Consider the following 12,728-nt stretch of genomic DNA (forward strand, 5'->3'; position numbering starts at 1 on the left):
TCACCTTGATATGTCCAACGCATAAAGGGCATAAAAATGTTTGTCATTAGTTTTACTTTCAAGTACGACACAAAAAGGAGAGCAGGATCATTAATGTAATCCTTGTTGCATCTTAAAATTCTGACAATCATATAAGTAGACATCAATTTGATCAGAAAATTTTAACACTGTGAATTTTTTAGTTATTAACACCTTTACACATACCAGAGAATATAATTATATCTTTAGAATGTATAATGAGATGACTGGGTGAATGCTTTTCTTCTCCTATTATTAAAAACAGTTTAAACTTATAGATAAGCCACTTAGCTTCTTTAGGCCCTGATGTTAACATCTGCGCTTCTGCCCTCAGTCTACCTGCTAGTGTATTCAACCACCACACAATAAGTGTAAAATACAGTTGAAGAAATCCTGCCTTTTTCCATGTGCGCTTTTTTTTGTGTTCCAGTGCAAACATAAAAATAACTTTCAGTTGTCAAGTTAAAAAGCAAACATTGCTTTACTTAAACAATTCAGTGAGTAAAAATTATATTTTAAGTTTCCAATAATCACAAATCACAGGTAACTTTGGACATTTACTCTCAGATTTTTCCTGATAAATCTCTCTGTCATCTTTCTTTCCCTCCCACTCTTCTCTCTCTCTCTCTCTCAACACACACACACACACACACACACACACACACACGTACAACATCACTCACATAGATTTGTGGTTCATTGCATTAACATTATACTTAGCTAGGAACTAGTACCTGTTGAATGAATACAGCAACTCACTCTGGGGAAAAGTCAAGGCTCAAGTAAGTGAAACAAAACTTTTTAAAGTTGAAAAGGAACCAATGTTTTACTCTTAGCTTGTACTTCTTAAAACAGAAATTCTAGGTAGCTTCTGAAATGTGCTATAAACAAAATAACTATGCACATAGCAGTTATTTTCAAAATAAAGCCACACGGTATGTGCATAGTTTCTTCGTCTTTCTATTTACCTGTGTTTGTAGTCACCTGCTTCATGTCAATAAAAATACAGCCTCATGATTTTTTCAAAGACTAACAGCATTAAAATGCAGTCATGTATCCTAGTTATGTTCTCCATTTTAACATTTTTGTTGTAGCATATGTAATGTTTGACACAGATTCTTATATTCCACAAAGATAAACTTTTAAAATGCCTTAGGATAACATGAATTTCATCATATTGCATGAATTCTTTCAAAGATCCTAAGTCACCTATTTTAAAAAGCTACACACACAGCTTACAAAGCAAAGTGGTACAGTGGGAAAGACATGAGATCTCAAGTTAGAACTGCCAAAGTTGAAATTTTCATTTCCCCATTAAATATTTGGGGCGGGCCCGGCGCGATAGCATAGTGGTTAAAGTCCTCGCCTTGCACGTCTGGGATCCCATATGGGTGCCGGTTCTAATCCCGGCAGCCCCACTTCCCACCCAGCTCCTAGCTCCTGGCTTCGGATTGGTTCAGTTCCAGCTGTTGCGGTCACTTGGGGAGTGAATCATCGGACAGAAGATCTTTTTCTGTCTCTCCTTCTCTGTATATCTGCCTTTCCAATAAAAATAAAAATAAATCTTTTTTTTAAAGATTTACTTATTTTTATTACAAAGTCAGATATACAGAGAGGAGGAGAGACAGAGAGGAAGATCTTCCATCTGATGATTCACTCCCCAAATAACCAGAATGGCCTGAGCTGTGCCGATCTGAAGCCAGGAGCCAGGAGCTCTTCTGGGTCTCCCACGCGGGTGCAGGGTCCCAAGGCTTTGGACTGTCCAGGCCACAAGCAGGGAGCTGGATGGGAAGTGGGGCTGCCGGGATTAGAACCAGTGCCCATATGGGATCCTGGTGCGTGCAAGGCAAGGACTTCAGCCGCTAGGCCACATTGCCAGGCCCATAAATAAATCTTTAAAAAAATATTTGGGGCAAGTTCTTTACCTTCTCTGAATCTGTAAAAATAGAGCAGTGTCACTTATTTTTAGAAGTTGCAGGAGAGTTGGTATGTAAAGATTTCGAACAATACCAAGAACATAATAGAAGCTGAGTAAGTGCTCCCTTGGTGTTTTCAGTGCTGCTGGAGTTAAGAGTCTCTCCAAGGGATCATCTATTTGCTACTCTGCATGTTTCTCTATATTTTTAGAACCTGACTTAACTGCTGGCACTGCATTCAAAACCAGAATTTCTGATACGAGCATACCTTCTCATGAAGATCATTCATCTCTTCAGTGCACCCTGGGTAGAAAGCACAGAGCTTTACTAACTGTAGTTCATTGTCAGGAGTCATCAGAAGAAGATCAGCTGCCAAATTTCTGTTTTCATGAAAAGGGAAAACTTATCAACATTCAAAAATATTCAACAGGAAAGAAATGCAAAATTTATATAATTTGTTTTTCTACTTAAACAAATAGTCTTAAATTCCTACCTATAAAACTATTTTAATACAAATTACAGAAACCAAAGGGTGTAAAAGAGAAACATTTTGTGGAATTCCTAAACATTTTTTATAAAGTCTACGTTACAAGAATCTATATATTTATTATATAAAGACTTGGTTATTATTACATGCAAATCTAAGACATAAGATTCTTTATGTATTTATTACTGATTTTATTGTTCATATTTTATTACATTTTGATAATTTAAATATATTTAACATATAATCTATTGTAATTTAATATATTAAATACATTAACATATATAGTAACATTAAATTGAGTTAAATTTTCTATAGAATATAAATTTAAAATATATTTACATATTTATAATTCATGTTAAAATATTATATAAATATATGAGATTATATTTAAACTAATATACATTACACATAACTGATATATAAAACATATACTTTAATGTGTATTTAATTATGACTGTTATTAAATATTAGATAATATACCACAGTAATAAATATATAAATTATAAAATATATTTGTGATTTTATAATTATATATTTATTACAGAAAAACATGTATATTATTACATGAGTCTAACATGTGAGAATCTTCATATATTTATGACTGATTTTATTATTACAGATAAATTCCCTAGCCAAGCTGAGTAATTTAAGCATGTTCCTTGGAGCCAGGTATAAAGGAATCTTTGTGAGGGCTAACTCCCATTGATTTTTGATACATGTGTTAATAGTGGAAAATTGTATAGCCAGATCACTAAAACTAATAGAAGGCTTAGAATTTTAGATATCCTGCAAACTTTTCTAAATTTAGGTGAAAAATTAAAGATGAAAGTGAAGTTTTCCTATTTTTTGTACACACTCAATATTTTGAGTTTAAAAAATATAAAATTGTAAGGATTATGAATTTCACATTAAAATTTATACTTTTTTTCAAACTACTGATTGTGAAGTTTTTGGCTGCCTGTATCATAACGAGAAAACACCTTATTTTCAATTATTCATGCTATTATTTGGTTTTTAATAAATTGAAATAGATATTCAGTATGACTTTAAAACTGTTGATATTTTATGATTTTACAAAGTTATATGCTAGGGGTATAAATGTAAACTCCTTATTCTTTGTGAAGACTTCAGAAAAATTGTAGTTGGTCATTCATTGTATTAACTAATTCTAAAAACATGAAAGGTGTCTAATCAAACATACGGTAAGATGAAAATGGAAATGGAGGTAATTTCAACCTATCATGTAAAGCAAAAATTTTTACTTAGAAAAAAACACATCAAAAACTATTAAGATAATAACATTGAATTAAGCTTATTTTAGTTTTTAGAATAAAACATTTTAATGAGGTATAAAATTATTATAAAGCATTTTAATAATTCAACAGTCCACTAATACCTGACTCTAGATGATGTCAATAAAGTCCAAAAGAGTGTAATGAATGATATTATTTCCTCAAGTTATTTAACATTAAATGTTTAATTAAAATTAAATGTAATGTGTAAGTATCTTATTTTCTGTTATCATTGAGCAAGTAACTCATTCAGTATTTTTCTATGTTTCAAATTACAGTGGTTTATCTGTTCTGGCTGAGAGGGCACTTTTAATAGCAATTATAATTAATATCTGTAAAAAGTTATCTTTTACTGTATATAAGATTGCTATGCCAAAAGGTTTTTCAAATTTCTATGAACTTATCACAGAATTATTTGTCAGATATTGAAATCTGCAACAGATCAGTCAATTTTATTCTTTTATTTCACCATCTTTTGAAGATTTGAGCTACAGTTCATTTACTGTAAAAAATTAAGTCTCAATCTTTTGTACTTATATACAGCTTATTGTTCTCATTACTTTGTAGTTAGGTTTTATGTGGTTTCACTTATATAAATTTATATATATATATATTATTTGACTTATTATAAATCAAAGTGAAAATATTTAATGAACATGTTTTCAAATGAAACTAGAAAATACCTGTATCCAACAGATGGGAAGCTAAAAAGAAAATATTGAGTATAAATATCAAGCATATAAGATAAATACCAAGTAACAGCAAATTTTACTAACAAACATAAAAATAACTGAAGTATGTCTGGTTTATTACATAATGAACATTCTCTTTAATCAGCTTGCAGATCTGCAGAATTCTGCTTAACTGTGAAGAATCTACATTTCCCTGAGAAATTAACCTCATAAGCACTTTATTTTTTGGATTTTAAACTGCACTCTAGTTTCTACTACACATATCGATGGATATAGACATTAAAAATTCTTCAGGGAAGTGCTTAGATAAAGAGAAGCTTGAATTTGATTAAAAGTTATGAAGATCTAGTCTTTGCATATTTATACTTATAAAAATTTACTGTATAACTGCTGTATTGTATTTTTATCTGGTCCCTTGTGATTTGGACGAGATGATGATTTAGAACCAGCCAGCCACCTTTGTGAACAATCTGGGTCAGGTTTCATGCTTCAGAATAGTCTTAAGGCAAATCATGATAATTATATAATATTTAACTTCACAGTTCTTGACAGAGGGGCAACGGTATTCTGAGATAAAATTCTAAAATAATTTTTAACCCAGAACTTCTCTGTAATGCAGAATCATGTATTTCCTCAAGGTAACTCCCTTGTGACTGGATTGTCTGAACTAAGATGTGGCTCTGCAGATGTGAGCTAGAACTACTCGCACTTGGAATTCCTAGGATCTAATTCTTGGAATATAGCCACAATTTGGGACTTGGCCCACAATTTATGTTACTGTTTTCCCTTGGAAAAGTGACTTTTTCCTAGAGCTTCACCCAGAGCACATGATCTAACCAGAACATGTGATGATATGTAGAATTTTAAGACGTGGAATGTATTGTTCTGGCAATTTTAGGAATCATACATTTGTTGTCTCTTGATATTGACTGTGGTTGAAACATAGAACTAAGGCACTTCAGAATGGGTAGCAGTAGATTTTATTATATAAAGATGATCATTTTCATCAGTACTTCTTTTGTGCTTTGCCATTCTCACAATCTAATCTTTCATAAAAAGAAGACCCTATAGTCTCCCAAAACATATCAAACACAGTTTACAGTGTTAGTTTTCAATCACTGTACAGTTTTCTTTGAATTTAGAAGTTCTTACCATGTTGAAATCATCATGCATTTTCTTGCCAATAATTCTAGGGCATAGTGGGTTGCTGGCGCAGCAGACTCTCCCAGTACTGTACCCACACTGACTGCCAACTCCAGTTCATTTCCACGAATCAGGTATGCCATAGCAAGCTTGCTCAATAAGAAAATAATTTCTTCAGTTGCATAGATGCTGGGTAGGATCATCATTCCCTTCCAAGCTCATAAAGTAGATAAAGTAGCATTAACCTATAAATCAATTATTCTTATAAAATATTGATTGTAACACTCCTATAAAGTACCTATGAAAGAGTAACTGCAATTTTCAAATGCAAAAGTTGATAATAGGATACAGGACATTTTATCAGGTCAGGATTTAAGAGTTTAGAACTCTTGCTCCTGCTTTTGTATTTAAACAGTAAATCCCCAATGTTCTGAACATGTTGTTCACTGTTCCTATTAGAATAACACAAATATTTCTGAAAGACTCTTCAATCTCTTCAATGCTCAGGCTAAATATATTTAAAAATAAGTATAAAATATAATTTTAACTTGATATTTATTATATTAATGGTTCAAATGTTATATTAAAGTGTAACTTGTGAGGAATATATTAAATTATTTATAAAAATAAGCACTTCACTTTGGTTCTTGTATTCTAACAAGTATATGTGGAATGGATAAGGCAGGTTCTCAGAGTTGACAATCTTTGAGACTTCACCAGGTAATATGACATGCCAAAGTTAGCATGTAACAGAAACAGGACTCAAAGTGAGATCTTTCAAGTCCAGTTCAGCTATTTCTCCCTTTACATGCCACCATTCCCAAATACATAATGGAATATTTCAAGGAGGTTGTTATAAACATTAATCTTAGGATTAAAAAATATGCTTATTAGGTACACAATTACTCAGGCTTGGAAAACATGCAAAACTTGACTTCACAGAGGAAGTTACAACATCTTTGTACCTAAAACATCATCGAATATTTAAAATGTGTAAGCACTTGAATATTGTACCTCAATATCATCCACAGCTAGGTGGCAACATGCAGCTAGCACTGCTCGACCACCCTGAAAATACCATTCCGCAAGGTCCTTAGTGACTCTGCGCAGGAGTCTAGAAAGAGAACAAGTATTCTGTACAAACACAAGGAATCTATCACAAAAGTGAACCAATGCCTTATTACAGTGGTGAATGAAGGATCAAGTAGGATTAAATTTGACACTCCAGATTTAATAGAAAGCTTTATTTTTCACAAAAACAATCAGAGAAGCAGTCTCCAAATCTAAGATCTTCTTTTACTTCTGGTTCTTACAACTGTCAGAAGAAAAGCCTGGCTTTCAAAACATCTCATTCCTTATTGAATAACTTATGAGCCATCTAAAGGAGTGGTTAGCTTTAAGAGAACAACAGGTTGAACTGGAATTTTTCAAAATTCATCTGAAGTCAAAACATAACTCACATGGTGTATCTTTAATGTTGACACATTTCAAAGTGGCAGAGAAGAGCAGCACAGAACCAGGACAGATATGCAGTGCTGCCAAACTCTTAATGTTACATGATCCTTTTTAAATTGATAAGGCCCCAAAGTTTAAAAATTCAATCTTTTAGAACAATAATTGGATCCAATAGAAAGAGGAGGAGAAGGCAGAATGTCAGATTTTTAATAACTGTCAGAGGCTGAAATTTTCTATATGTAATAATAGGCATCTGAATTTCTTCTTTAAATGAGGACTAAATGTTAATCCAAATACAGACTGGCTCGTAGGATTATAAACTTCACTACTGTGATAACATATTTACTGGCTTTATAGAGTAATAAGAAGCACATTTTTCATTGTCTTTCTTCCCCACAGATTGGATAAACTTTAAGTTCTTAGGAGTTTTACTTGGAGTTTCTCTACTCAAATTCATTTTGCTGTTATAAAAAACTATATTAAATGTGTGTAACTCGTGTGTACCAAGTCTGCCATTTCATGATTTTTTAGGCATGGATATGGAAACAGAACCAGATCAAAGTGAGAAACATGGCAGCCAGCTTCTCAGGATGCAAAAAAGATGAACTACATGGCCCTCAAAAATTCATCAAACGAAAGCAACCTTAAAAAAATACTGATCTAAAACAGAATCAATCACTCACTCATTATAGTCTTCCTTGTAGATTTCATCAGTACATGAAGCACCTTTAGGTGTAGAAATGTGTAAGGTTTGCATGCTTCCCTCACATGCAGCCTGGAATTTAATTAAACCTTTAATTAGTCTTTAGCTAAGTACTGACAAATAATTTCAGAATATTAATTTGAGAAAAATGAAGGTTCCAGTAAATGATGATTAAAAGTGAAGCTGTTCAAATGCATGGCATTTAACATTTAGCACAATGTGAAAAGTTCAGCAATGTTTGTACAAAGATCTAAAGTGAATTGAATGTGATCAGAACAGAGTATGACTGAAATGTTGAGGCAGAAGGCTGAAGTGCACAGAATGCCAAGCCATCATTTACTTTGCCAAACACATGATTGATGAAGGTGAATCTCTTAACCCAGTCTCCTCCCTCCTGCATGCCTGCACACCAACATGTGTGGTGTGTAAAATGACACAGTTGTACCTGTGCAACAAGCAGAGCTTCTTTAAGTTGGCCTTTTGACATAAAAAAATTGACTAGCTTCTTCACATCACCAACAGCTATGCAGTACGGAATGACATCATCTTTATCTTCCCGTATTAATTGGTCAGCTCTCCTAAAATATGAATTTAAAACAAATAATTGTTAATTTTACTTGAAAGTCAGAATTATAGATTGAGGAGGGGAGAAACAGAGAGAGAGAGAGAGGTTTTCCATTCTTTGGTTCACTCCCAAAATGGCTGCTAAGGCCAGAGCTGGATGGGTCAGAGCTGGAAGCCAGACACTTCTTTCCCGTCTCACGCATACGTGCAGGGGTCCAAGAACTTGGGTCATCCTCTGCTGATTTCCCAGGCCACTAGAGGAAGCTGGATCCGAAGTGGGGCAGCTGGGACACAAACCAGTAACCACACAGGATGTTGGCACTGTAGGTTAAGGATTAATCACTGAACTGGCCCCAAGAGTAATTTTTTAAAAATGATTTTAATTGACACATTTCAAATCTTTCAGTTGGACTGAGAGTTTCTGACAGGATGTAAACTATGGAAAATTTCACAGAATACTCTGCAATTTTGTTTTAGAAATTTTATTTATTTGAAAGGCAGATTGTGTGTGTGTGAGAGAGAGAGACAGAGGGAGACAAAGAGTGAGCGGCACAGAGAGAGAAAGGAACGGAGAGACAAAAAGAGAGATCTTCAATCCATTGATTCACTCCACAAATGCCCATAAGAAAAGATCAAGTCAAAACCAGGAGCCAGGAGCTCCATCTGGATTCCCTACATAAATGGTAGGGACTCAACACTTGAACCATCACTGTGCTGCCTTTCCAGGGCGCACATTGACAGGAAGCTGAACCAGAATTAGCTGTGGAACTCAATTCTAGGCATTCTGATAATGACACAGGCACCCCAAGAGGAGAGTTAACCTGCTGAGCCAAAGCATACCTATCCTGCGAGTAATTTTTTTTTAAGATTTAGACTTTGTAGTCAAATCATATATGAAACACAGGTATTTTTACAATAATAAATACTAGTGATGGTGTGGGACCCTTTGAACACTACATAGCTCCATATTTTAAATTCCCCCAAAATGCAAAAAAATCCTGCATTCAAATTTCAGCTTCAGTCTTGTTTAAAATTTTGATATTTAATTTATGCTGATGTCTGCAACAGTGAATTGGTATAGTGATTTAAAAAAATTAAAGATTCATTTTAGTTTTCCTGGAAATGCAGATCAGATTTACATAGAGGAGAGACATAGTGGAAATTCTTCTATCTGTTGGTTCACTCCCCAAGGACCACAACAGCCAGAGCTGAGCAGATCTGAAGTCAGGAGCCAGGAGCTTCTTCCAGATCTCCCACACAGTTGCAGGGTGCCAAGTCTTTGGGCTGTCCTCTACTGCTTTCCCAGGCTGTAAGCAGGGAGTTACGTGGGAAGTGGAACATCCGGGACATGAACTGGTGCTCTTATGAGATCTGGGCCCTTGCAAAGTGAAGATTAATACATTGAGCCATTGTGCCACCCCCCTCCCAAATTATAATGCTTAACATCTTGTCTACCTAGCTCATGATAATGGTATGAAATCATTGAATCATTGGGGTATTTCTCAAATTATGCATTTATTGGAAATAAATTTCAGTGCCGTAGCTGTTTGTAAATAAACTGACTAGAAATCAGTTTTAGACATTCCTGGGCCTTTGGAATTAGGATTGACAGCTGTCAACCAATTTCTGCTAAGTGCTGGATCTATCAATTATGAACCCAGGAATTTGAAGGAGGCCATTTTCTGGTCACCACACGAACCATGAGTAGAGAAAATCAGATATTGGTTTTCAACGATAAATGAAGTAAAGTTGGAAGAGTTGACTATATTCCCCTTTGTCTCCTTCTCTCTTATCTCTTTCCCTTGTAATACATGCTAATACTGATCTGATCTCCTTCCTACCGAAAAATGCTCTTACCGAGTCAAAAATGCCTTGACCCTCAGATTCAAAAAAGTTTTTGCTGAGGTTGAAAGAATATCTTGCGAAATAAATATCCTCTGCTGTCTTGATTTGATTAAGGGTTCAGTACAGAATTAACATTCACAAGTATGTTGTGAGGTAAAGGAACTTAGGAGTTTTGAGATTCTAGAGCTTAGGACAGAGGGCATTCAGTCTGTAGGCTAGAGCCAGTCTGCTTGTTTCTTAACATGTCACTGGGAAAGGAGATGCTAGGAAACAGTCTACTTTCCCACTATAAATGTGCTAATCCTTCTGGATTTGATGGCTTGGATTATCATTGATGCTGATCTCTGTGTGTGTTAACAGTAGCTATTTTCTCTGAGGCCATGAAAAAATCGAAAGTTCTCTCTTTGATGACAGAAGCAAGGTAATTACTCTTTATAAAGTACTCCTACAGGGCTTGCAAAAGGATTGACACATAATGCGCACTAAATAAGTATTTATTGAAAAAATTGAACATTTGTAGAGATACAATGTGTCTCCCAAAAGGCATGTTGAAGTTCTATTCTAGGGCACCTGTAAATTTATCCCTACTTCAAAACAGGACTTCTGATTGAGTATTTATTTTAGTGCACATAATTCCAGATTATGGTAGATGCTAAAAGTCATCCAACTTATATTATTTTAAGAAGAGGAAATTTGGGCACCGAGACACATAAGTGATAATGGCACGTGAGGACCAGGCAATAATCAGAGGGAGGTAACTACAAATCACACGATGGGAAAGGTTGCTGGCCACTACCACAAGGTAGAGCAGCATGGAAGTGGTTCTTCTGCATAAACTCGAGCAGGAATGAACTCCACCAACAAATAAAATCAGAATTTCTAGTCTCCAAAACTGTGAGAGTAAATTTGTACTGCTTTGGATCAAGTGAACTGGATTACATTAGTTTGTGAAGACAATCTTTGGACACTAATACATTAGAGAAAAAGCCTTTTCTGTTTTTTTGTATTCTAAAACTTGCAAGGACATTTAGTAATTCTTTTCCCACCAGCCAGAAATTTGTCAACAGAATCTCTCATCAATAGAGAGGAGACAGTGAAAGTGTCTACACAGAAATTTTGAGATGGTTTATGATGCAGTGTTCTGCAGACTTCTGGAAACCACGAGAAAATCTTATCATGTCTATTTCAATAGTATATCTTTTTATCCATTGATAAGGGGGAATTTTGCCTTTTACTGTTTTCAGCAGAGTTGAGGTCAAATACAAGAACACCATAATGACTTACAACTGATCCATTTCATTTACTGTAGCCATGAATACAATGTTTAGCTATTTAAAAAAATAAGGGCAAGACATCTCACGAATTACTACCATAGTTGTATACGATGCTCTTTTATAAGTAATTGGAAAACATATGCCTGTACACACACTTTCTGCCTTACCTCTGCATTAGCTTCTTCCAGTATTTTACAGAGACCCCTGGTGCAATGGACAGTGCTTTGTCCCACTAGGGTAGAAGGCAAAAAGAGTAGAAGCAGGTTTATGTTAATTATAATCTGAACAAGTTTTTAAAAATCAATTTATTTGTATTTATAATGAGTTTTACAGTCCTATGTATATTTTCCTAACATGCATTTCATGCAAAATAATTTTAACAGTTTAAAATAAAAGAAGAAATGCAAAGTCCAAGGGGAAAGTTCACTTCCAAACCTAGAGAACAAGAAAGAATAGAAACAAGTATAATCATATTCTTAAGATTTTACCTATGAACTACATTAAATCTGTTTTGTTTATATTAAAAAAATGGAAACAGGACAGAAAGGACGAGAGTTTGAAAAAATACAGATTAACTCTTCTTCCAATGTAATGCCATAATAATCTATTCTATGATAGTCTGAAATTACACTGCAACTGTTATTTCACTGTTACCTAAATTTTCCATATAAGTCCTCTGTTTCTATTATATTCTTACCTTGTTATATTTTATACACATAATTGCCATTTCTTCCTTTACAGGTGGTAATATTTCATATTTTGAAAACTGTACTATTACATGAAGAAGCTTGAGTTCAGTCAAGACTGACTACAACTTGCACATAAAAAATTTGTTTTACTGATTTAAAAGCTAGAAGGAAATTGAAAATATTCTGGAAAAAAACCTATATGAATCAAAATATCATTTTAATTAAGGACTTCCAAAAAGTATTCTACTGAAATTAAGAATAAAAATGCAAATTAACCTAAAATAATTAAAAAATTTAATAGGGAATTTTAATACCATATATTTATGTCATATAAAAGACAATTTAAAATTGAGACTGCATAAAAGAAGTAAAAACATAAATAATTAACTTTAATTAACCAAGTTATTTAACAAATGTGTTTTATTAATTGGAAGGATTAAATTTTTAACTCCATAATATTAAACTTACATAAATCAAAAATATTAAGAGATGACTATGAACAATTACAAGGACACCCATAATTGCACACAAATGCAAGCAGTTGATGAACTTGTCCATGAACCGCATAACAGTATAACTATTACACAGGTAGACAGTTGACTCAGATAGGCCTGGAGTTCAGATAATTTAAAATGAGATATATTCAAATG

At 33.9% G+C, this 12,728-nt stretch overlaps 1 protein-coding gene across 2 annotated transcripts in view; it reads right to left on the reverse strand.

Annotated features, from left to right (window-relative positions):
* The window catches only part of WDR17 (WD repeat domain 17), an 80,816-nt gene that overhangs the window by 10,574 nt on the left and 57,514 nt on the right, over nt 1-12,728 (reverse strand). For both annotated transcript variants that reach the window (XM_058669980.1, XM_058669979.1), the window contains exons 18-24: nt 11,557-11,621; nt 8,152-8,284; nt 7,687-7,778; nt 6,563-6,662; nt 5,558-5,697; nt 4,397-4,417; nt 2,203-2,314 (exon numbers count right to left, since the gene is read on the reverse strand). In XM_058669980.1, coding sequence (XP_058525963.1) covers nt 2,203-2,314; nt 4,397-4,417; nt 5,558-5,697; nt 6,563-6,662; nt 7,687-7,778; nt 8,152-8,284; nt 11,557-11,621 — 663 coding nt within the window. The remainder of the gene's footprint in view (nt 1-2,202; nt 2,315-4,396; nt 4,418-5,557; nt 5,698-6,562; nt 6,663-7,686; nt 7,779-8,151; nt 8,285-11,556; nt 11,622-12,728) is intronic.

The sequence above is a fragment of the Ochotona princeps genome, chromosome 11 (assembly GCF_030435755.1).
Source record: "Ochotona princeps isolate mOchPri1 chromosome 11, mOchPri1.hap1, whole genome shotgun sequence".
NCBI classification, from domain to species: Eukaryota; Metazoa; Chordata; class Mammalia; order Lagomorpha; family Ochotonidae; genus Ochotona; species Ochotona princeps.